Raw genomic sequence first — 24062 nt, forward strand, 5'->3', positions numbered from 1 at the left:
TCATACACTAGCTCGAGCATCTGGAGTGCCTAGACTGAGAAGAGGTCAAGCCCAATTGTCAAGTCTTGCGACTCATATGAGTGCAACGACGGCATGTGCGAGCAGGTATGCTACTGGGCAGCTCAAACCGTTGGTGACTGACATTGCGAGCCGGCACCTCCATGTCCTCTGAGAGCTGACAGTGCAGTGCCAGCGAGACGGCGGTTCTTGACGGCTTCGTCAGGATGCACAGGTGACGGTAGTGAAGAAAACACTCGGGGGGTTATGCTGATGCTGGTGTCATCTGGGGCAGTCGAGGTCGTTCATCATCCCAAATAGCAGGTCGAAGATGCTCCACAGCGGTGGAGATTGAGTACCTACCTGCCTACCTCTGGTACCTGAAAGGTTGGTAGGTAGGTAGGTAGGTAGGTAGGTACCTTGGCAGGTTAGTAGATGGTTAGGTAGGTACGTATACCTAGGTAGCTGTGCCAATTCCTGCACTTCTGGGATGCGGTGAGGATGAGGGCCGATCCGCGCGGGCAACAGCAACGAAGGTGTGTAGGTAGTTGGGAAAAAATGCCGCGGGTTGCGGTTGTACTTTATATTATGAGACGAAACGTCGTCTAGTTAGGGCAGCGACTAAGACTGGCGGGAAGGCAAACCCGTTCTCGTCCATGCTTCCCCGTCGCGCTTCGGGCATGACCGGAACCCTACAACCCCCACCCGTCTAGGGAAGGCATTAACCGGTTGGTCTCCTCCATCGTCCGCCTGGGTCCTCGGCCGAAAGCACGCCATCCACGATGGCTGGACTGCTTGTTTATCCTGCTAAGGCTTTCTCTGTCGGGCTTGAAGGGCGCTTGCGGTCATCTTTGGGAAGAATCGGGAGTGTAGAATCGATAGGAGACAATCAATAAGCATGGACCCCGTGACATCAATCACCATAGGCATGCGACAAAACAGATCGTCATCACAAGTCAAAGTACAAGACCCTAGATCAAAGACAATCCAGCCTCGTCCAGCCTCCTACAACTTGGCCTCCGGCCTTGCCGCAGTCTCTCCCTCAGCCCTCTCCAAGATCCAGTCCCCGACATCTTTGAAGAACTCATCCTTACAAAAGTCCGCGTGCAGTTGATGGTACGCCCCCTCGTAGGGCTTGTGCGTGCTGTCCTCGATGCTCTGTGCGCCGAGCCATTTCTTGCTGGCGTGAAAGCATGTCGTCTTGTCCTCGGTGCCGTGGCCGAGCCACAGGCTCCTGACCTCCGGGCTGAGCCGCAGCTTACCGTTGGCCAGCGAGTCCGTCCTCTCTAGCATTCCCGCGAGCCCTTCTAGCGTACCCGTGTTGTGCATCATGTCGTCGTCGCGGATGCTCTGCTGCACCGCCGGATCGCGCGTGAGTTTATCGGCAGGAATTTCGTTGACGAGCTGCTGGTGTGGCAACACGCGGCTCGCCAATTTGCCAAAGAATACCTTCAGAAAGCTCGGCTCCTCGCCAGGTGTAAAGGCGATGAAGGGGCTCTCCAGAAGCCACCCGCGCACTTGAGCGACAAGGTCGTTGTACTGCGGGTCGCTTGCCAGCGCAAGAACCTCGCCGCCACCCATAGAGTGGCCCATGACGAACAAGGGCACTTTCGCGGCCGCCAAGGACGAAGATGAGAGCTTGTCACGGATGAAGGCAGCCACGTCAGCGAGCACACGCGACGTCGGGCCCGTAAGGCCCCTATCGGCAGGCTTCGCGGCGCTGCGGCCCCATCCACGTTGGTCCCAGCTAAAGACCTGGATGCCGCGACCTGCGAGGTAAGGGAAAAGCTCGTAGTAACGGCCGACGTGATCGCTGAAGCCATGGACAAAGATGAGTTTAGCCCTGATGGTGCCTTGGGGCTGCGATGCAGGGTTAGCGAATGTAAACTGGTTTCAAGAGCGGACGAGCTGGGAGTGTATGTGCGTGTGTGCATCTTACCGTCCAGGTCGTGCTGTGCAGCTTGTGACCGTCCACCTCAAATACGCTCTGAACTTCAGTCGCCATGAAGATAATGATAATGATGATGAGTAATGAGGAGCGCTGTGGCAAGGAAGACAAATTCGAGATTTTCTGGCGTTACGGAGCAGACTCGACAACCAAGCCTGACAAGGTGTAAAAGCTGATGTAGTAAGATATATCTTGTTGTTTTCCTTTCACGTGTTACTGCAGCTGTCTGATTCAAGACATTTGGTTAATGGTGGCGCTTATGTAGCAGTGTGGCACTGACAAAGAACTCCGCTTGCAGACAGGGGAAGCTTGGACCTTGAGAGCAGAGCCAGCCGGGCGCTCCAACTTTCTCCAAGTCTTTCATCCGCTTTGGGCTTGGCAAGGAAATCGAGAAGCGTAAGACGGCCCAGCGCTTTGCTCATCCGTGGTTTGCGCTGACGCAGAATTGCTACAACCTGCTAGGCCAGTCTTTTCGGGCGCGTATTTGTGTTCGTGCTTGCCGGAAGGGGGAGGAATGACACTGGGATGCCCACAGATTACCAAGTCACGCCAACAATCCGCATCAAATCTTGTGCCTCGCGGGCGGCCGTACCTCTCGTAACTTTAAATCTCGATTTTTTATCTGAAGACCCTAAAGTGTCCATCCAGACCGAGCGGAGTTGATTCTATCAGATGAGTCGCGCGTAAATGCTATGAAAGTACACAAGATGCCAGCGCTCAGTTGCACCGCAGTTACACGGGACTTGCCGCGGCTGCTCAACCGCATGTGGGCGGCATCTAACATTAGAACATAAGGAAAGAAATACATCGAGGGGCCGCGCTTGGTGTGTGTACCTCTTCGTCTGCAAGATCCAAAGGAACACGGATCGATCACCGCCGCGGTGCCTGCTCCTTGGCTTCCTCGTGTGACTGAATCCCAGCATCCTCCTCAGGATCCTCTCGCTCAAGGTCGGACTCGATCTCTTCCGACTCTGTAATATGACCTCTGTCGCCGGGCCGAGAATCGGGAACCTCACCACCGCTCATCTGCCACTCCATGAGCTTGCTGAACGCACTATTCGGATCAGCCGACAGATCTATATACTTGCCAATCTCGGCAACGCCGCCGTTGTTGGAAAGCACAATTATCAGGTCGGAACGCTTGATGGTCGATAGTCGGTGCGCAATCGAAATGGTCGTATTCTTGCCTTTGAGCAACGAGGCGAGAGCAGCGTTGACAAGCGTCTCAGACTCAGCGTCCAACGCCGAGGTAGCTTCATCGAGGATGAGGATGTCGGGGTCCTTAATCAGGGCTCGTGCAATGGCAATCCGCTGCTTTTGGCCACCAGACAACTGCGAGCCTCGGGCACCAACTTGTGTATCCAAACCGGCGGGAAGATCGCTAATGAAGTTGCAGTTTGCCTGACGAGCTGCTGCGATGATTTCGGCTCGTGTGGCGTTAGGTTTACCGTACGAGATATTTTCGGCAATGCTGCCGGAGAACAGGACGGGCTCTTGCGCGACCATGCCGATGCGACGGCGCAAAGACTTGACGTTCATCTTTGAAATGTCGACGCCATTGATAGTGATAGAGCCGGAGGTAGGATTGTAGAAACGCAGCAACAGGCTGGCAACAGTCGACTTACCGCCACCAGACGGCCCTACTACACAAACGTTGCTACCCCAAGGGATCTCAAAGTTTAGGTCGTTGAATATCTTGACAGCCGGGCGTGTGGGATATGCAAATGAAACATTTGAGAATTTGATAGGACCTTGTGCCGACTTGACCTTGAGTCCAACCGTCTGAGAGATGCCGGGCTTTCTATCCTGAAGCTCGAACAAACGACTGGCAGCGCCGACTCCCTTCATGAGCTCAGAATAGAAAGATGATAGACCGAACAAGCTGGATCCTGCGAAAGCCGTGTACATCATGAAAGAGGTCAGGTCCCCAAGACTCATAGCCCCGTCACGAACGAAGTTGCCGCCTACGATGAGCATGGCGAGAATGGTCATGTTGCCGGCCCAGCCCGTCGAGGCAAAAAATGTTGCTGCAATCGTAGACTCCTTCTTTCCCAAAGCAAATATCTTCTTGACCTGGTTGTTGTAGCGAGCGACCTCTTGGACCTCACCGACGAACGCCTGACTTGTTTTCACGTTCCCGAGGCGCTCTTCGGCAATTTTGGTCAATGTGCCCAAGTTCTTCTGAATGCCCTTGCTCACGTTCCTGATAGCGCGTCCGTAGAAGAAAGCGCCGACAGCAACGGGCGGCAGCATGATCAGGAGTAGTCCAGTCAGCTTTGGGCTAAGCCAAACCATGACACAAAAGCCGGCCCCTCCGCTGAACAGAGCTCTCAGACCATCGCTAATGTTCTGGGTGATGGACTTGCCAACAATAACAGTATCTGAGCTGAGGCGTGAGATGAGATCTCCAACTCGGTTCGCATCAAAGAACTCGGCGTCTTGAACATATGTTCTTCTGTACAGGGACGATCGCAGGCGGGCGACGACTCTCTCGCCGACAATGCGCAGGAGGATGACTCGTCCAAAGTTGGCCATGGCTCCAACTGTCAAAATGACGCCCAGGGCAGTAAAGAATTGCGGCATAGTCAGTCCGAATAAGCGCGCATCCTCAGAAGGGTCTTTGGTAGCCATGTCGAGGATTCTGCCGATAGAGAACGGAATGGACATGGTGACACTGGACGAGATGACGAGGAAAACCATGGCGATTCCGAGCCACCGCAGCTCCGGTCGCGCAATCTTGATCAACCGCCATATCTCCGAGAAACCGGCCTTCCCGCCTTGTGATTTGCCCTCCTTCGATAGCTTCGCGCTCAGGTTAACCTGAGCGGCTTTGGCGGCCCTCTCGGTCTTTTGGAAGTCGTCAAGTTGTTCATCATTATGGATAGCTGGCTCGACCTGCTTCAAATGCTTCTGCTTCTCATGAGCCGTCTGTGATCGTGCAATGGGTTTTGAATCTTGTTGTCTGGGTAATCCGGTCGAGAAATAGCGCAGGACCGCAATCGGCCCGGGCAGTTGAGGCTTTTGAAGGAAAGGTGTTGGATGCCGTCGCTCAAAACAAGGAGTAGCAGCAGATCGCGTCGCAGATAATGACTGAACCGAATTGGAGTTCAAGTACCTGATCTGTGACAGGAGGGGATGTTGTAGGGTCGTTGATGTCGTCGAGGCTTTGCGCATGCCGGGGAGAGTCGCCAACAGTGAGCTTGAAGTCGTGGAGCAGCTCCCGACGCGGTGCGGGAGCAACACCGCCGATCGCGCTACTCCCGTGGCCATTGTAGAATGGGTTCTGAATGATATTATCTCATGGGAAGCGCATAGTCGAAGAGCGTGGAATAATGAGGCGTCATCATACGAAGAAAATGGGCGAGTTGCGCATGGATTCAACAATCAAGGCCCGGCTGATGAAAGGACGGGAAGGATTCCGTCATCGGTCTGCGCTTAAAATTCACAGGCTCAAATGCACCCTGACCGGTGACACGCGCTGCAACCGGGCCCTCTCGGTCATAGTCGGGCCGACAGTATCTTTGCGCCAAAATTTCACAGCGTATCGGCCAAGGAAGGCAGGAGCATCATCATCGATCGACCCAAGCCTTGCCCTGGAAAGCATGCAGATGATGGCGCTTCCTGCCTCTTTTGTACCATTTATCTCCTTCCATCAGTCTTTGCCATTGCTTTGAATACCTTCGCATAGACACGTACTCCGGGAAGAATATAACGCAGACGGAAAGGGGCATAAATCGAATATCTCAACCCACGACTGCTTTTCATTTTATTTTCTTGTCCGCATGGTTTTAATTGGTATTTCAATTATTTCGTACCTAACTGCCCATCCTGCATCTTAATGGCCCCCAGCTTCTCAATTCTTTTAGATACACGGTATCTGCACACTAGTGAGAATGCAGCGGAACCTGACGCTGCAATTGTCAAGTATGGTCTAGCACAAGGGAAGACAACCTTGCTCCGATCTTGCCACAGTTATCAACCAGCACTTGTGAGAGAGATCGAATACTGATGACAGTCCATGCCTCATGACTGAGCGTCCGAATAGTTCGGACTGCGTGATTACCGTTCAAGTCAAGAACGCGCCCTTTGCGTGCTTTCTAGTATAGTATTACAAGGTCCCTCCCAATGCCTTCAAACCGTCTTAGTTGCGTTGATGTCGGAGAGTCCGTGACAAAGACTTCCTCAAGCGCTGCCGTTGCTCTCCTTGCGCAGCATTTCGGCCACGTCAGCATCAATCTCATCATCGCCTCCAAGGTCCGGAAAGTCCTCTCCGTCAAGCCGGCGCCTCTTGTTCGCACCGTTGGCAGAGACAGGGATTGACTGGTACTGGGAGGCAAGAGCGGACAGCATTTCAATGCCGGATGCGGCGGGCGGCTGGAAGTCCGAGTTTGAAGCTGAGCGCCCGCGGTCTGTATTTGCATGGCGAGGGGCGGCCGGCTCATCAAGGACAGGTGGGGGGGTCAATGCCTCCACAGAAGGAGGCGTGAAAGCCTCAACAGGCGGGGGAGTGAGTGCCTCCACCTCTGGTCTCTCCGGCTCTGGTGTCTTGGATGCTCCGTTGCCAGGGGATTGTGAGGCCTCATGGACGGGCAGACCGCGCATGATGGCTTGCTCGATCTCGCGTCTCTTCTCCTCGGTCTCCGCTTTGCGCGAGGTCAATTCGCTGTACTGTCTCTCGTCATTCGCCAGCGCCTCCTGGGTTATACCGAGAAGTTTCTCAAGTTCGCCAATGAGACCTTTTCGGGCCTTAACACATTCTGCAACAGCCCCCTCGGCACTGGCCAAGCTTTTCAGTAGCCCATTGAGGCGTGCAGCGTAGACAGGGGCGGACGGCACAGGTACCGAGGGGTCTGTGATCTTATCGAAATCCTGATTGGCTGTGCTGATGGCCGTCTTGGTGGGCAGGTTGAGCTTTGAGACGTCCTGGTACGAGGCGACGAGCGGAGTGAGCTCAGAGGGTATAGACAAACCGCCTAAACCGGGGCTGTTGAAGGTTGCCTTTGCAGTTCCACGGGCCTTGTCAAGTTCTATTGCAGCGTCAGTACATCACAATGATACTCTTTGCAAGGGTACGCCTACCATCAACGCGCGCTTCGATAGCCTGTTGTACAGACGGCTCGAAGATGAAGCGGTCTTTCCATACATCGATGACTCTTCGAAGCTTGTTTTGAATCTCAGCCGGTGCTCCCTTGTAGGCCAATGACGTCGCTTCGGCGATGACTGGAGAGAAGGCGATGAGAAAATCCTCCTTGTGCCGAGCCTTTGACTGTTGGGTGACCTCTACGGGTGTGTTAGTCATACCTTGGTTCTTAGAAAATGGACAGCAACTTCATTCCCAGAGGCACTTACCGTTTGCAAGGTAAATCAGACTCAGCCTCTTGGTACTTGATGAATCGCGAAGGCGTTGCAACCAGAGCTGCACTGTGCGATCTGCATGTCGCCTACAGAAAGAAAGTCAGCTTGTCCGTTGATAGAAAGAGTGTGAGTCTGAAGTCTGAGTCGGTGGGTAGGCTCACTTGTGGAACATGATCCATTGTGCCGCAGTCGCAATGCTGTCATGGCTCTCATTTAAGGCTGATAGCTTCGCCAGCACAGCATCGTCGTTGTACGCCATGTTGGTCTGCTTGGGCGGGCCTAGAAGTGGTGTGTCTTTGGCGATTGCAACTGAGAGGGGAAGGGAGAGGTAAAGGAATGTGAATGAAGTTGGAGTCGCGAACACGATCCGGGTTATCCAAAGATTTTTTCCCCCGGGGCGAGAAAAGCCTCATGCTCCGAGGTTGGGTATAGGATGTGTGTGAGTTGGCGACAATGACTTATAGCACGTATTCTTTTCTTTTGGGGGGGTTGCACAAGAGGAAAAAAGGTTGATGTGCAAAGTTGGGAACTTCCAGGTGAAGTACGTCGCCCAATGGGAAAGGTGGGCGAGGGGAGAAAAAGGTCTACGATCAATCAATCACTGGCCCTGAAACTCCAGTAACAAACAAACACCCAACCTCCCCAACTTGCTTGCGCGTGTGTCCGGGTCAGTGCATAAGGCGGCTCTTCTTATAGAGAGCCAAACAGTCTGATGGGCTGTAGACCCTGGGCAATGAAAAATGCGCTTCTTCTGATGAATTGGTGGGTTGGCCGGGAGGAAGAATTCGTTATTGATGTCAGCTTAATGGAGGTCGGACGGGATCAAAACAACGCTGAGGAATTAGACGTGGTTGCTCCTGTTCTCCCTAGCCACCTAGGACAGAAATTTGATTTGCAATACCAGCGATATGCAACTAAGCAGCTATCTATCTCCCCGTAACGTAACCTTCCATGTTTGCATGGGGGTAGGTCGCTCGGACCAGAAAGGTGACACTGCTCAGAGAGAGCGCATTCAACTAACCGACAAGGACAGCTTCGCTGTACCCGGGGGTGTTAGTCAGCCTTCGTCAAAGCTAAACACCCCCTCCTCACGGAGGGGGCGAAAAAAGGGGGGTTGCAGTGAGAAAAGGGGGGTTGCACCTAGTCCCCGCCCTGTCCTACTTTTTATTACATTCTCACTAAAAACAAGTAATTATTTAGACATGTTATTAATAGATATTAACAGTAACTAAACTGCCTACCCTATTTTAACCCTTTAATATACCCTGCTAATATAATAAGAATATAACTACTACTAAAAAGGCTACTAAAGTAATATTTGCTGCCTAGTAATAGGCTAACTAATTTAACTAGCCTAGCAAGGAGCTGTCTACTGTACCCTTTATCTACTAACTTGCCTAGCAGTATAATATATCTAATACTTTTATTTACTAGTATCTCTAGGCTTTTTAGGCTAGCTATAACCTTTGCGCTAGCCTAGATAAGGGTAGCTAGCCCTAGTTACTTATAGAGGCTAAAGATATAGCTCTTAGTGTATTTATTATATAGCTCTATAAGTCTAGCTTTCTGGCCCTACTGTTATAGGTTAAAGAAATAGCTAATTACCTCTACAGTATCTAGGGCTAGCCGCCTATCTTTAAGCACTTTATTTAAAGCTAGCTTACTAACTATCTAGAGCTCTAGAAAAAGGGCACTATTAAGCTAGTTAAGTTATACTAGAAGGGGGCTAAGTTAGACCTGGCTCTAGTAGAGGACTTCTTTGCCTAGTACTAGGCTACCCTCTGTAACTATAATATTAGCCTATCTAAGATATAGAACGCTAATAAATCTAACTACTAGATTAGTTACCTTAGTAGCTAGCTTTATATAATTATCCTTAAGTAGCTACTAAAATATAACTGCCTACCTAAAGTTATAGATCTAGCTAATTAAGAGTTATATATATTAGTTAGGTATAGTAATATAACTAGTAATACTATCTTAGTATATATAATCTTTAAAATATAGCTAGTTACTACTTAAGTAGATTATTAGGTCTAAGAAGGTATTTACTTTATATATTTACTAACTAGCTTCTCTAACTAAGAGATTATAATAGATTATATATAGCACTTTAATATAGAGTTATATATAAAGTTAATAAAGTATTACTAGATAAGCTACTTCTTTAGGGACTATTTTAGTGTTAATATATATAGTTATAATACTTATAATTTATATCTACTTAATAATTAACTAAGTAAACAAAAGGTAAAGTATTATAACTATTAAGATACTATAAAAAAGTTAAAGTAGCTATATTACCTTTTTCTCCTTAATAGATTTATAGGCTATATAAGTCTAAAGCTTATAGAATATTATATTAACTTTAATATTATTATTACCTTTTTTTTACCTTATATAATGTACTTCTTTTAGCTAATAGATATAGAAGTTTTTTAATACTTTAAGAAGGCTTATTAATAAGTGCTTTATAACTATATATAGGAAGGCAACCTTATATTTATAAGGGGTAACTTTATTGCTACCTTAAATACTATAGTTAAAGAGGCCTTTATAGCTGCCTATATTATAAAGGGCTTTAAGAAGGCAAGTATATAGCCTATATATAATAATATTATACTAGCCTAGCTAGTAAAAAGGATATAATAAAGTAATAAGGATATACTATTATACCTTATATATTTTTTACTATATAATAACTACTTTAATAAGGCTATCTTTACTACTAACTATATAAAGGAGAAATATAGTAGTATATAGAGTAATTCTTTAAGAAAAAGATTTAAAGTAGTAAAGTAAGTAATTTATAAAGGATCTTTTACCTATAAGTACTAGTAGTAATATATTAAGGACTAAAATACTAGACTAGTAATATAGTAATAGAAGAGCTAGTGCTAGTAAGCTATTAAACTATAATACTCCTTTATAACTAGTGTTACTATTATAAATATAAAAAAAGTATATAATAAGTAAGTTATAAAGGCTATATAAGTAGATATATAGCGCTAATAGGCAGTAGTAAAAAAGATAGCCTATAAGTAAAAAAAAGAGGTCTAGTAGTAATATAGTGCTTTAAAGTATTAATAAGTAGATAAATAAATAAAGTAACTAACCTTTAAATAGTAGCTTATCTATACTAAAGAAGATTAACTATATATCTTATTTAACCCTTTAGATCTATAGTAGTATAACTTAAATAATACTATATATAAAGAAAAATTTATAATAGATCTTAATTTAACCTCTCTACTATAGTATATACTTAACTACTTTAAGTATATAGTAAGACCTCTTAGTTAAGGTAATATTAACTAAGCATTAGCTAATATAGCTGCAGAGGTAGTAGGGCTATACTTTAACCCTAAGATCTTTATAGACATTAATAACCCTATTAACAAGGACATTAATTTAGTTATATTAAGTAAAAAATTAGTTAGTATACCTAGGAGTAATAATAATAATAATAATTATATATTATTACTATTACTACTAATAACACTAATAGCTAGCCTTTTAATATTATAAGGTCCTTTATAATATAAGTTATAATATTATACTCTAAAGGATAAGATAGATAGTTAAAAGGTAACAGGGGTTATACTACAAAATATCCTATATATACCCCTATTAATATAAAAAAAGGAGTAGTAATATATAGTAAATAATAATAAAAGTAATACCTATATTATAGTAGTAATATAAATTTATAGTTATTATAGAAAAAGGGAAAAAAAGGTACTACTATAAAGCCCTTAATTAGGGCTATTAATTAGTACTACTTTTGTTATTATATAATGTTGTAGTAGTTGTTGCTTTAAGAAATGAAAAGTTGACTATACTATATAACGTATATAAAAGTGAGGGTATTCGTGATGTGGGTGCAACCCCCCTTTTCTCACTGCAACCCCCCTTTTTTCGCCCCCTCCGTGAGGAGGGGGTATTTAGCTCACAGCGCTGACTAAGTTGCCCCCGGGTACACGGCAATCACCGATCCTGGTCAAGGTAGCCTCACATGCTGTGCTGTACGTACCTATCTATCGAAAGTGCCCTCTCTCCGTCACCTCGACTTGCTCCTTCCGCCTACACCCACACCCACGATTGAACCAGAATCCCACTAACCCATTCGACACTCTTGCTTTGCGAAACTTGCGCCAAGATCTTGAGAAATCTCAGCTTTACTTGCCCGTCAACACCCATCAACTGCGATTGGTATCTGGGCGTCTGATCCTCAGTACTGAGCCACTTCGACCAGTTGTCCTCCTTTCCTTTTCGTTACCACAACAACACACAACTGTTATCAAAATGGCCGATAGATTCCCTTCCCTAGAAGATTTTGATTCGGGCGGTATGTACATAATGAAGCTATGAATACATGGCCAAGCTGACAAGTGGCATGTAGCCCAAACCGACATCAAAGACTCAGGCGCCTCCCCCTCTGCCGACGACTTCCTTGCTCGTGAGAAGGCCCTTCTCGGCGATGATGCCGACCAATTCGCCACCGTTGACGACTCTGCTGCCTTCGATACTGGTGATGACGACCTGCTGGGTGGTGGGGGTAGCGGCAACGTCATCAGCGAAGAGTCCACCTTCGAATCTCAGTTCCCCGATCTTGCCAACCAGAATGAGGTTCGTTTCCCACGCCGTTCTGTCACACGTCCTGTCTAAAACCACATGAATAGGCTCTTGCTCCGGGTGCGATCCCCGGTGCCGGTATCACAGCGCCCAGCGTCAACTACAACTCCGGTTACAGCGCCTACGTCGAGGAAGAGGAGGAGCCTCCGGTGATCCGCGAATGGCGCGAGAAGAGAGATGCCCAGAACGAGAAGCGTGCGCAGCAGTTTGCCGCTCAGCGTGAAGAGACAATCAAAGAGGCCCGAGAGAATATTGACGATTTCTACAACAACTATAATGCCAAGAAGGAGAAGGGTATTTCCCAGACCCGCAAGGACGCCGAGCTGTTCCTGGCCAGCCGTGAGGACACAGTCTCCGGTGGTACGAGCTGGGAGCGGATTGCGAAGCTGGTTGACGTTAGCGGAAAAGGCGCCAAGGGCGGCGCCTCTGGCTCTGGCAAAGAGCGCTTCCGTGAACTCCTGGTCAGCCTGAAGAAAGATGAGAAGGCACCGGGGGCCAGCGGCTACTAGGTGCAACGGATGAAGGTTTGAATGATGTTAGCGGCGACCGCCGCACGAGAGCGCCGGCTATCGCGCAAGCACCGATATTTTGGCGTTGTTGGCGGTGCTAGTGCGCATATGTATTCTAGATGACCTTTTCCGCCACAAAAGGCGCGAGAAAGGGTTGCCATTTGGTAATTCTGGCGGGCATAGTCAAGAAACTTCCATGATCGAGACGTTACCACTTTCCTCACCTCGCCAACACAGCAACGTATGCAACAAAAGAAACTCAGTGTAGTGCCAATTCGGTCTATTGATCACCCTAAGAATCATGCAGTCCGACCCCGAGTCTCTCCCTCTACCGAGCAGAATACGCCGCGAAACAGCTACTCCTTACCGAAGTAAGTGTTGTAGCCGAGAACCTTGCGGCCGGCGCCGTAGAAAGAGGCTATTTGATTGTAAGTACCCAGCTCAACGAAGCCTTGCTCATGGTCTGTAACGTACCACCGAGTGTTCCCCACAGAAGAATAACGTAAGGGGTCATGTAGAGACGGCTGCGAGGGTTCTGCGATAACTAAGTCAGCCCCTATCGGTCGATGGGTATACGGGTTGCATGGTATCGGGGCAATTCGACATACGATCTTCCAGAGACGGGTGTGCTCCTTGTAGGCCGTCTGATAGAACTTCTGGAGCTCTGGGACCTTGTTCTTCGCGTCGACGAGACTGTGCGGACGTTAGAAATACCCTCGTTCGATGATTGTTTCTAGCATCTAGACTGGAAGCCATTGGCGGTGAACCGCGCTCAGACATCCGCGACGGAATTACTCGTCTCGAAGGGAGTCACGTACCCCATTGTGATCGATCAATTGCGATATGCTCGGGGGTTGTGGTGGTTTGTAGCGTCGTAAGCTTCTCGAATGTCAACTTTGAAGGACGGACGGATCAATCAGGAAGATGGGATCTTGCCTTGGATTGGTGGGCCGACATGACCAAGTGACTAAGCAGGCCCGCTTTCCAGCCAACTGCCAGCGAATGGCACTGATCTTTGGTCTGAGGCCAAATTTCTTCTCATTTGACAGCTCTCACTTGCAGCTCCAGCCTCGCGATGCAGCCTACCCCCAAACCTGTGCCTTGGTAACGTATCGGCTGCTATGCTTGAAGCCTTGCGTTCATACAATTTTGCCTCGGTGGTTCTTTACGCGGGGCAATGCAACTGGCCTCGCAATGCCTCTGTCACTTGAATAGAGCACGCCTTGGCCGGCGGCAACCATATCAAGGACTCGATGCGATTCGACGAACGGCCTCAACCCTACCGAGGAACGCTTGTAAAAGCTTATACGAGTCTAGCACGGAAGTTGGCTGTTACAGCACCGAATCCCTCGAATCCAACATTTCGTCATCGAGCCCGAGGCCCTCTTCCCCACGTTTTGTCGTCGGTCCCAACTCATCGAGAAAGAGAAGATCAAGATTAGACACTGTTTCCACATTTTCGGACGACATAAAGCCACGGAAATGGCTTGCACCCAATTCAAAGCCGAACATGCAGGGTCTGAGGAAGCGGCCAAGATCTAGTCATGACAGACAAACTGTCTCCTCAAGAGCCGTTTGTTTTCCAAACGAGTTCAACCTTCGGCTGGTGGACATGCCCAAGAATCAGAACAACGCCTCCTTCTGGCTCAGTGTTCTTGAAGCAGCACAGCGAGAGCATGGACAGGGCGGCGTCTTGGCTGTTTGGAATGTCGTGCAGCATCGCAAAACATTATACGACGTGAGAAGCGAAGGAGTGGAGTCGTTTTGGAGAACCATCTTGGAAGCTATCCTCCCCAACGAGGACGAGCTTAAGGATGTGTTTCTCTACTCAGAATGGTTACTTCGTGCCCACGCTGTGCAGTGGCCGTCGTTATACTCGACAACAATATCATACTGTCTGCGCAACGGACAGTACCGCAGAGCGATGCAGTGGCATTTGCGCCTGATGCCGAACTTTGATCCTGGGCGAGAAGAATTCGGTGCCTTGCTGCAGGAGTTTGCCGTCATTCCTGAGGCCGATTTGCAACAGACGTTGCAAGCTATCTATGTCACATCCCTACACCGCAACCTATACGATGACCTTATACCCCTTCTTTATCGTAGCGGCCGTTCCCAACATTGCAACGAATGGCGCAGTCTATTTGTACGTCAACGCGACCTGCCTCGCCCAACTCCCGACTCACAGCCTTACCTAAGGTACCTCGCTCGATACTTCCCATCCGTCACTCTCGAACTGGAGGAACAGATGGTCTTGGGCCTGAACTCATCAGCCTATTGGAACGAACAGGATGACGCTCTCTGGGATGCTATGAAAGACGCGCAGGGCGATGAAGACGACGCCCCAGAGAGGCGACACAGCGACACATTGGGCGCAAGGTGGTTCGCAAGTTCTTGGATACCGCTCGACTTCGCAATCCATGCTGCTCATGCCCTGGGCGTGCGCCAAATCGGCCCTTTATCGTTGCAGTCGATTGCGTTGCGCGAATCCACGGCGCATGGACTCGTGGCCCGCATTGAGCAATTGCGAAAGGTCAACATTGGCATCGGATGTTCAGTGTATTCGCTGGTTCTCAAACGATTTGCCGAGAACGAGGATAACGAACTGCTGTATGAGCTGCTGCATACAGACATCCACCCAGACGTCTTCGATGATCCACTGATATTGGCGAGCATTCGTGACAAAGCCTTGAAAGAGGGGGCCTGGAAAACGCATCGGCTACTGCTTGCAGTTCAACCCGCCATGGTCGAAGAGTCGGTTACCTCGACGTCAAATATCTTACTGCAAGAATGTGTCAAGCGTGGCCAATGCAGACAGGCCTTGGCTTTGCTAGACGACATGAGGTCGATGAACATCGACGTGTCAACAGCAACAGTACGACACATTTGCTCGAGCATCCTTGACCTACTGCCATGGAATCCAAGGACCACTGCCACGAACTGGGATGCTTGGAACATGGCTATTGCTTGTCTTACGCGCCTGGTATTGCTCAAAAAGCCCGTTCATTCGCATTACTGGCAAAAGGTTATATTTGGCCTTGGCAAGTTTGGCCGCATTGGCGAGTTGGAGGACCTATGCCTTGGCATCATCGACACTTACGGGAAGCTCTGCGCTTCGGAGGGTGGTCTACTGCCCGTCCATTACCTGGATATGCCGCCTTCGGACCTAGATGGCCACTCCACCGACGTTCTTGTGCCGGCTGATTTGTCTATCACCCATGAACACCACCCGATGCGCCGGGTCTTCGATAATCGCGCTTTGCACACTGCAATTGTCCGCTGGGGGTTTAAGGCAGGCTTCTCGAAATGCAGCAGCAACTGGAGCATGGTTTCTATCAACTCAACAGCCACTTCAGAGTACTCCGTCGCTCGGGGTGTGCGGTTTCTGGCTATACTTAACGAGCGGGGTATCCCGTTCAGAGCCGCTGTCGTTCGAGAGGAGGTCATCAGGTGCCTGGCTAGGGCATATTTACTACAAGCTAAGAGAGCATCTCGTAACAAGGCTGGCCTGCCACCTCTTGCAGCCATACGCGAACTGTTCAACAAAGCAGCTGGACGGGATTTGCTTCCGACTGTTCCTAAGCTACAAGATATGATGGGAGAATATCAAGGAAAGGGCGCATGGCCACATGACAGGCCTTGAGCACAGTGTCACATCATCTATAACAACGCATATGCCGTAGGTGTTGATGCGTGGAATGATCCCAAGATCACTACCGGTGAATGTCGGGCCCCAAATTCGCTCATTATTCTAGTCAAATTCATACATTTAATGTTTACACTTCTCGTCTCTCATTTGAGGCGTCTTGCACAGATAGGCTGGGCGCCCCGCACTTCACGTACGGCCAGCCCACCTTACTCGTCGCCCCCGTGCTTGGGCTTGATCACCAGCAGAATGATCATTCCTGCGATGACGATAAGCAGGAGGAGGATAATCTTCCGCTTGGTCGTCTTTTTCTGGTAGCCCGCGGCGACAACGAGCTCCTTCTCGGCGCCCTTAACGTCAGTAGCCATACGCTCAACGTTATAGTCTATCCTATCCAACATAGTGCCCTGGTCGATGACCATGTTTTGCAGGTCGCGGAATATGTCGGCAAGTTCAATAATACCCTGCGCGATATCCTCGATCTCTCGCTCGCGCTGGATAATGGCCGCGTCGTTGGACTGCAGGAGCTTCTGCTGTGTCGCCTGAAGCGTCGACTGCGAGAAAGATCTGTCGGCGTCGGACTCGAGCATCGAGGGGTCCATGTAGGAACTCGAGGGTTGCGGCGTCGACCCCCTATCACCTGGTCCAACTCCACTGCCGCCGCCAAGGCCGCTCATCCCACGCAGCTCTGTCTTCTGTTAGCCTAACCTTCGGGTTCCGGAATGGCACTGAACACTTGCTTTTCAAATATGCACTCTGCTTTTTCCTAAAGAGCGCACTGGAGTCTTGTACCCTCGAGGCCAGTGATATCTGTATGTTCTTGGCCATGGTCTCCTCTGCACTGGTTATCGTCCCTGCATGCTGGGATTCCCTAACCATCTGCTCGACCCGCTGGATGCAGCGGTGACAGTCGTGGAAGCCCTTAGTGATCTGCTGGGTAAGGGTCTCGATCTCACGCTCCTCGGCCTTCTTCGTGTCCTCATCGTTGAAGCCGGGAAGCACATGCTTCTGGTGCAAGCGCTCAAGGGCTTGGCTCTTGGTGGCTATGTCGGTGAGCAGCTCAGTGATCTTGTCGGATATGTCGACCCATCGTGGGGGTAAGAGGTCCATCTCTATGACCGCATCGCCGTCGTCTTCGAAGGCGCCAGCCGACAGAAGGCCGCGCGTATCCTCGTTGCCGCTGGCATAACTGCTGTTTCCCGGGAAGGCATCGCCAAAGCTGTTCCCACCGGCGGCACCGCTGTACTTTGTCCGCTTCGTCGGATGGTGCGCGTACGACTGCCGATAGGAAATGTAGCTGTGCACAAATTGGTTAGCAGGAAAGTGGTTTTCGCAGGATGAAGGGCGAGAGAGTGCAGCAACGTACAGGTTCGTGCGGTCTCGCCACATGGCGGACGCCAGAGTCGGCTGCGATGGCGCTCCTCAGCCTGGGGTTCTTTGTCGCTCGCTGCGCGGGCTGCTCAGGTCCGTCGTCATGAACGAAAGGTGGCGAATACAGAACAGGACACCATTGACATGGGACTGCAGAGAAGCAGAAGCAGCAACGTGGGTATGGAGAACAACTTCGGGATGACCGTCCAAAAAGGTACGTCAGATACCGGATGGATTGGTTGGTGGGTGTCAAGCGCGGGCTGGTTTAGCTGTCCAAAAAGGCAAGGTTCAGTTCTAAGCCCCCGAATAGCATCTACTAGTATCGGCGAAGTAGGGTAATGAGGGAGGGAGTCGCAAACAGATGGGTTTTCGATTTGCAGTCGGTTTGTGAGCTAGTCGAGTGCAAGGGAGCAGCGACAATCACAGGCAGCTCTAGGATGACTGAATTCCTCGAGTCAAGGAAAAGTGCGCAGTAATGCAGTCGGGAGATGCGCCAACAGGGAGTGCATTAAAGCGTTGATGAATTGAACAGGTATCTCATGCCAGCAATCCTTGGGGACGGATTGCGTCAGGGCCTTTTCGTCTTGGACGGATTGAGCCGCGTGTGGACCGTTCCATACTGTCGAGGTGTGAGCTTGGGCCTGGAAAGACGGTAGAGCACCATACGTCCCACTGTGCAGAGGTGTACACAGGTGTCTGGCAACAGTGCAGAGGGCTCTCCCACGTGTTATGTCAGCATCTTGCGATGGAAGGTGCAGTGTACACGACCTTAGGTAGCCAGTAGCCAGGAGGACTATAAACTCTAGGGGATAGACTGATTTGGCAGGTCCGCGCTCCAAATCATCCTTTATTCAGCAGGAGGAAGGATCCGTCCCAACGTCGGGGCGGCCCCTGGTACGCTGAAAGGCGAAGGTGGGTTACTACACTTTCGTCGAGTACCTACGCTACCTACCTAAAGGCTGGCACTTGCTAGTCACTGGCTGGACGGTTGCTGTTCGCCGTGCTGCAATTCCCATCCGCATGCCAGCCCAGCCTGTCAGCTTCCAGGCCCGCGGCCCCCCTATCGTCCGACATTTCCCCCTCGCCTGCCCCATTCCTCCCCACGAGTTGCACACTAAAGAAAAGCTCGACCCCCAAAGACATCCAGGCGATCCAACTTAGCCAAGACGTACGAACAGAACACACCTGCGAATATACTCCGGCCTCAACCAACCTGTCTCAAATCATCGCAGACTCTTTCTGAACACAAGACAAACCAAAAACACCATCCCACTCTCTATCGCGGACACTCGTCATGGTCAGTTGTCCTTCCCCTGAGTTCTAGCCTTCTCATTCCGCTTTCATGCTGCCGTCAGGAGGTGACCCCGCGGCTGAGGGGTTGACTCTTAACTTTGGCAAGCTAAACTGACGCGGCTGCGGCCCAACTAGGCTGACTCCCTCACCGAAGAGCAAGTCTCCGAATTCAAGGAGGCCTTCTCCCTCTTTGTAAGTTGAATTGTTTCACTCGTCGCCTTTTCCTGAATACTCCCTTTGGCGACCGGCGTGGCCTTTTGCTAACCTACTGTAGGACAAGGACGGCGATGGTTAGTATCCTACCCCCTTTCCCCTCGTTCTCGACGCCGCACACCTGCTCTAGCAGAAGCCCCTGCGAACGCTCCGATAGGAATCCAACATCAATATGGCTTGGATGCGAGGAGATAAGATTATCGTTATGGAGGGCTAAAGAAGGTGGACAGGTCAAATTACGACCAAGGAGCTCGGTACCGTCATGCGCTCTCTGGGGCAAAATCCCTCCGAGTCGGAGCTTCAGGACATGATCAACGAGGTCGACGCCGACAACAATGGAACCATTGACTTCCCTGGTACGTCAAAAGTCCTGTTCCAACGTCCACAGGATACAGATTCGCTGACTTGTAGCTTATCCAGAATTCCTTACCATGATGGCTCGTAAGATGAAAGATACCGACTCTGAAGAGGAGATCCGGGAGGCCTTCAAGGTGAGGAGGGCTAGCGTAACTGTCGATGTGAATAGCACTGACTAGACATAGGTCTTCGACCGCGACAACAACGGCTTCATCTCCGCCGCTGAGCTGCGCCATGTCATGACTTCGATCGGCGAGAAGCTTACAGACGATGAGGTTGATGAGATGATCCGCGAGGCTGACCAGGACGGCGATGGACGCATTGACTGTAAGAACCCTGGCTCGCGGTTATGCCTTCTCTATTGCTCCTGGTGCTAATAGGTTACGTCAGACAACGAATTCGTCCAGCTCATGATGCAGAAGTAAGGCGTCAGGTTGGTAGAGCAGCTGTCGATCAACCCCACCTAGTTTTGGCCGCGCAGCATGATCTTCTATGTGAGGAAAGACGAGGGTAGGTTCTCACCGAGTCTGGGCTGGTTAGAGGATATACTTTTTGGGACCATCGGAGCTCCCACGCAAGGATATCCAGTGAAGGCATAAGTACGACAGCCGAATGGATGGAGGACTTGATGCCTACATCTCACTGCCAGGACACTTGCCTCTTCTATTCCCGATCCACCACAATGCTTTTTAACAAACACACAATCCCTCCCCCCTGCATCGACACAGAGACAAGATGTACTTGAACAAGACAGGAGTTATACTTAGAAGGGCGATGCTGTCTCCAGGGCGACGAATGCCAAAATCCAATCAGCACTCATTGCGACTAATTTTCATGTTGTGAAGGTATTATCTGTGGTTTGTTACTTGTCATAGTGGGAATGTTTGTGGATGAGAGTTATATTGCTGTGGCCTATCACAAGCAGGTACGGGAAGGCATCATGCACAAGCATTTACGTTGGCCACGCCTGAGTTGTCCACTATTGTTAGGTTGGAGAGGCAAAAGAAGAGCTTTAGTACAGGCCCTTCTGTTGGTGAAAGACAAGCTTAGCTTGTTGTTTGTTATTCATATAGACCTGAGGCTTCTTATCAGGAGCTGCAGATAGTGGTTAAAGTGTATTGTGGTAACCTAACACACAGTGAAAGAGCGCACAGAACACTGCAGCTTACCTAAGAGATTCCTGATGTGTTGAATGAGCCCCTAAAGTCTCCCCCTCCTGACCTATAGAGTCTCAGGGACAACCGCAATAGTTTACGCCTGAGATTTTGGGCTGCAGCCTACTTCGACCCCACCGACGTGACGGCGCTGTAACCTACCACCTGCCAGCTGGACGTGGACCTTTGACCAGCTAGCATAGCCAGCCTGGACTGGACATCCCTGGCCCGTCTATCTGGTCTATTCGTCGACCATTGGGGGAAGTCTGCCGCAACACGACCCTCGACCATCTTCGACATTCGGCGACTTGCAACTTCGAGCGCTCCTGACGAGTCTGCGACCTCCGTGTGAATCTCCAATTTAGGTTCCAGCAGCCTGTTCAAGGCCCTACGCGGGCCGCCTCTGTTGCCCAATATGAGTTCCTGTGCGAGAGAGCCCCTGCCCCTCTCTGTGCTATGTCGCTGGCCTGGAGCTAACCAGGTGACACTCTAGTGAAGCAATTCATTCGCAACGTTCGTGCCGCCAAGACCATCGCCGACGAGCGTGCCGTCATCCAGAAGGAGAGCGCATCCATCCGAGCAAGCTTCAGAGAAGAGAGTGGAGATCACAGCGTGAGGTGCGCAGATGAATTGAGATTTAGGAGCACCCTTTGCAGACACAATGGCTGATGGTTAACCCAACAGACGGAACAATGTCGCCAAGCTCCTTTACCTTTTCACCCTAGGCGAGAGAACACATTTTGGTCAGATCGAGTGTTTGAAGCTGCTGGCCTCGCCCAGGTTTGCCGACAAACGCCTGGGGCATCTGGCCACGAGTTTGTTGCTGGACGAGAACCAGGAAGTTCTAACGCTCGTGACAAACTCCCTTCAAAAGTAAGAGACGGCAACAAGTTCTATCTTGCGCCGGCAACGCTAACATACGGTAGCGACCTCGCCCACTCGAACCAGTATGTCGTCGGCTTGGCCCTCTGCACCCTTGGTAACATTGCCTCCATCGAAATGTCTCGAGATCTGTTTCAGCAAGTCGAGTCCTGCATCAACACGTCAAACCCCTATATCCGGAGAAAGGCAGCACTTTGCGCCATGCGGATATGCCGCAAGGTCCCGGATCTGCAGGAACACTTTGTGGACAAAGTCAGCAACCTCCTGGCCGATCGTAACCACGGGGTTCAATTGTGCGGCCTCACGTTAGCCACAAGCTTGTGTGAAGCCGACGAGGAAGAAGGCGGGGAGGAAGGTGTTGTTGAGAAGTTCAAGATATTTGTGCCGAATCTGGTCAAGACTCTGAAAGCGCTCGCGACCTCTGGTTATACCCCTGAACACGACGTCACAGGCATCAGCGATCCTTTTGTGCAAGTCAAGATCCTCCGCCTGCTGAGGGTCTTGGCGGTTGGCGACGCGCGGGTCAGCGAGCAGATCAACGACATTTTGGCACAGGTCGCGACGAACACAGACTCGTCCAAGAACGTCGGAAATTCGATTCTGTATGAGGCCGTGCTTACGATTCTCGACATCGAGGCGGATTCCGGTCTCCGCGTGCTCGGTGTCAACATTCTGGGCAAGTTCCTATCCAACCGGGACAACAACATCCGCTACGTCGCTCTCAATACACTCATCAAGGTGGTCGCCATCGAGCCAAATGCTGTTCAGAGACATCGCAACACGATCTTGGAGTGCCTGAGAGATCCGGATATCAGCATCAGGAGACGTGCGCTTGAACTCAGTTTTACACTCATCAACGAGAGCAACGTGCGGGTTCTCATCCGGGAACTGCTCGCGTTTCTGGAAGTGGCCGACAACGAGTTCAAGCCGACAATGACTAGTCAAATTGGTATTGCCGCAGACAAGTTTGCACCGAACAAGCGTTGGCATGTCGACACTATGCTCCGGGTTCTCACACTCGCTGGGAATTACGTCAAGGAGCCTATCATGTCTTCTTTCATTCGACTAGTCGCCACTACTCCTGAACTGCAGACATATGCTGTTCAGAAGCTTTACATTAGTTTAAAGAAGGATATCACGCAAGAGAGTCTTACACAAGCCGGAGCCTGGTGCATCGGCGAGTATGGAGACGCTTTGCTGAGAGGCGGTCAGTACGAAGAAGAGGAACTCGTACGGGAGATCAAGGAGCACGAGCTCATTGACCTGTTCACGACTATCCTCAACAGCAACCACGCAACTCAGGTTTCCACCGAGTATATTGTCACGGCGCTTGTCAAGTTGACGACGAGACTGGCGGATCCTGCGCAAATTGACCGGATCCGTCAACTTCTAAAGGTTCACCAGACGAGTTTGGACGTCGAGGTTCAGCAAAGAGCCGTCGAGTACAGCAATTTATTTTCTTATGACCAGATTCGCGCAGGTGTTCTCGAAAAGATGCCGCCTCCTCAAATCAAGGAGGAATCCCGTGTATTGGGTGCAGCGACTACGACCAAGAAGGCCAAGGCTGCGAACAGGAAGTCCAGGGTTATCAAACCCACTGAGCAGGACCTGCTTTTCGATCTTATGGACACTCCGCCGACGATAACACCGGCTACCAGCGGAGCCTCCAACACCGATCTTTTGGCGGATATTCTTGGCGGCACCTCCTCGCCGCCCCCTACCTCAGCCTCTCCTGCACCTCAACAGTCCAATACCGCTTCGATCATGGACCTTTTCTCTCAGGATTCTGCCCAGTCAGTGGCCTCTCCGGTTTCGGGCGTGGGTGGTTCGAACTTGGATTTGATGTCTTCCATGTCCGCCGTAGCAAGTCCTCCACCCCAAACGCAGCCTGCTCCGCAGGTCCCAGCAGGTCTCCCTGTCTACGACAACAACGGCTTGAGTCTCGGATTCCAGATTCAACGCAACGCTGAGGGTCTGGTCCAGGTCATTGGTCGATTCAAGAACGCCGGGTCTGGGCCCCTTTCGAATGTAGGGATGCAGGCCGCTGTGCCCAAGACGCAGAAGCTCCAGCTCATGGCCATTTCAAGCACGGATGTTGGACCTGGCGCCGAAGCTACCCAGAGAATGATTGTTTCTGGGGCCAAGGGAGTGAGTCAATGTCCAACCCTCTAATCGAGCATGAGCCGATAGCTAACATGAGTACAGCCGCTGCGGTTACGCTTGAGGATCGGATACACTCATCCGGCTGCTGGTGAAGTCATGGACCAAGTTAACTGGACCGAGCCATCTTAGGATGGCAGAAGACTAGTGAGGATAGCCCGCATGGGCATAAAATGTGCTTGTATAGTTAATGCGACAGGCAGGCGTGGTCAAAATAGACAAATCTGCAAGAATGAAATTTTGGGTGCATTAAGCGAGGAACCGTAGTTGAGGATCCGACCGTATGTTATGCAATTTACTTGAAATGAGGCTGCATCATCGCCATGCACAAGCTTGTGCAAGATGACATTGTGGCTTTGATGCATCCATCTCCACTCAGTTGATGCGGGACACTATATGCTCGTCTCCAATATTTCCCACTTTGGGTTTTGCACATCATCCGTCACCCTACACCCATCTAAGGACTGGATATCTCTTCATCAGATACATACCGAATGTATATTACGATGTAGAACAATCTTTCTAGTCAACTCCCCGATTGCCGT

The 24062-nt window shown here is 50.2% G+C and overlaps 9 protein-coding genes across 9 annotated transcripts; 4 read left to right on the forward strand and 5 right to left on the reverse strand.

The window, feature by feature from the left end:
* Nucleotides 1-539: 539 nt before the first annotated feature.
* LY79DRAFT_550671 (hydrolase) lies at nt 540-2225 on the reverse strand. The gene is made up of 2 exons (XM_060557580.1): nt 1937-2225; nt 540-1857 (listed from the first exon to the last, which is right to left on the reverse strand). Exons 1-2 carry the CDS (start codon nt 2000-2002, stop codon nt 1003-1005), a joined length of 921 nt encoding a protein of 306 aa, XP_060415280.1. The 5' UTR covers nt 2003-2225; the 3' UTR covers nt 540-1002.
* A 590-nt stretch (nt 2226-2815) lies between these two features.
* Nucleotides 2816-5215, reverse strand: LY79DRAFT_578948 (ABC transporter; the record flags this gene model as incomplete). Its single annotated transcript, XM_060559988.1, has 1 exon — nt 2816-5215. One exon carries the CDS (start codon nt 5213-5215, stop codon nt 2816-2818), a length of 2400 nt encoding a protein of 799 aa, XP_060415281.1.
* Nucleotides 5216-6127: 912 nt separating this feature from the next.
* Nucleotides 6128-7559, reverse strand: LY79DRAFT_513454 (RNA polymerase II-binding domain-containing protein; the record flags this gene model as incomplete). The annotated part of the gene is made up of 4 exons (XM_060554493.1): nt 6128-6972; nt 7025-7225; nt 7295-7386; nt 7462-7559. The coding sequence occupies 4 exons, from the start codon at nt 7557-7559 to the stop codon at nt 6128-6130; spliced, it is 1236 nt and encodes a 411-aa protein (XP_060415282.1).
* Nucleotides 7560-11605: 4046 nt separating this feature from the next.
* Nucleotides 11606-12444, forward strand: LY79DRAFT_668949 (clathrin light chain; the record flags this gene model as incomplete). Its single annotated transcript, XM_060563584.1, has 3 exons — nt 11606-11648; nt 11703-11929; nt 11983-12444. The coding sequence occupies 3 exons, from the start codon at nt 11606-11608 to the stop codon at nt 12442-12444; spliced, it is 732 nt and encodes a 243-aa protein (XP_060415283.1).
* A 356-nt stretch (nt 12445-12800) lies between these two features.
* Nucleotides 12801-13267, reverse strand: LY79DRAFT_668950 (uncharacterized protein; the record flags this gene model as incomplete). The annotated part of the gene is made up of 4 exons (XM_060563585.1): nt 12801-12862; nt 12919-12979; nt 13053-13137; nt 13263-13267. The coding sequence occupies 4 exons, from the start codon at nt 13265-13267 to the stop codon at nt 12801-12803; spliced, it is 213 nt and encodes a 70-aa protein (XP_060415284.1).
* A 151-nt stretch (nt 13268-13418) lies between these two features.
* Nucleotides 13419-16208, forward strand: LY79DRAFT_550683 (pentatricopeptide repeat domain-containing protein). Its single transcript, XM_060557581.1, has one exon. The coding sequence runs from the start codon at nt 13622-13624 to the stop codon at nt 16082-16084; it is 2463 nt and encodes an 820-aa protein (XP_060415285.1). The 5' UTR covers nt 13419-13621; the 3' UTR covers nt 16085-16208.
* LY79DRAFT_167792 (SNARE domain-containing protein) lies at nt 16191-17735 on the reverse strand. The gene is made up of 2 exons (XM_060551198.1): nt 16828-17735; nt 16191-16775 (listed from the first exon to the last, which is right to left on the reverse strand). Exons 1-2 carry the CDS (start codon nt 17474-17476, stop codon nt 16297-16299), a joined length of 1128 nt encoding a protein of 375 aa, XP_060415286.1. The 5' UTR covers nt 17477-17735; the 3' UTR covers nt 16191-16296.
* An 857-nt stretch (nt 17736-18592) lies between these two features.
* On the forward strand, nt 18593-19974 carry LY79DRAFT_167815 (calmodulin). The gene is made up of 7 exons (XM_060551199.1): nt 18593-18755; nt 18887-18943; nt 19026-19041; nt 19195-19320; nt 19385-19455; nt 19507-19648; nt 19712-19974. The coding sequence occupies exons 1-7, from the start codon at nt 18753-18755 to the stop codon at nt 19744-19746; spliced, it is 450 nt and encodes a 149-aa protein (XP_060415287.1). The 5' UTR covers nt 18593-18752; the 3' UTR covers nt 19747-19974.
* Nucleotides 19975-20633: 659 nt separating this feature from the next.
* LY79DRAFT_550691 (adaptin N terminal region-domain-containing protein) lies at nt 20634-23926 on the forward strand. Its single transcript, XM_060557582.1, has 6 exons — nt 20634-20900; nt 20969-21092; nt 21160-21348; nt 21402-23505; nt 23563-23664; nt 23721-23926. Exons 1-5 carry the CDS (start codon nt 20891-20893, stop codon nt 23647-23649), a joined length of 2514 nt encoding a protein of 837 aa, XP_060415288.1. The 5' UTR covers nt 20634-20890; the 3' UTR covers nt 23650-23664; nt 23721-23926.
* Nucleotides 23927-24062: the final 136 nt, after the last annotated feature.

Source organism: Colletotrichum navitas, assembly GCF_030913465.1.
Source record: "Colletotrichum navitas strain CBS 125086 chromosome Unknown LY79scaffold_22, whole genome shotgun sequence".
NCBI lineage: Eukaryota > Fungi > Ascomycota > Sordariomycetes > Glomerellales > Glomerellaceae > Colletotrichum > Colletotrichum navitas.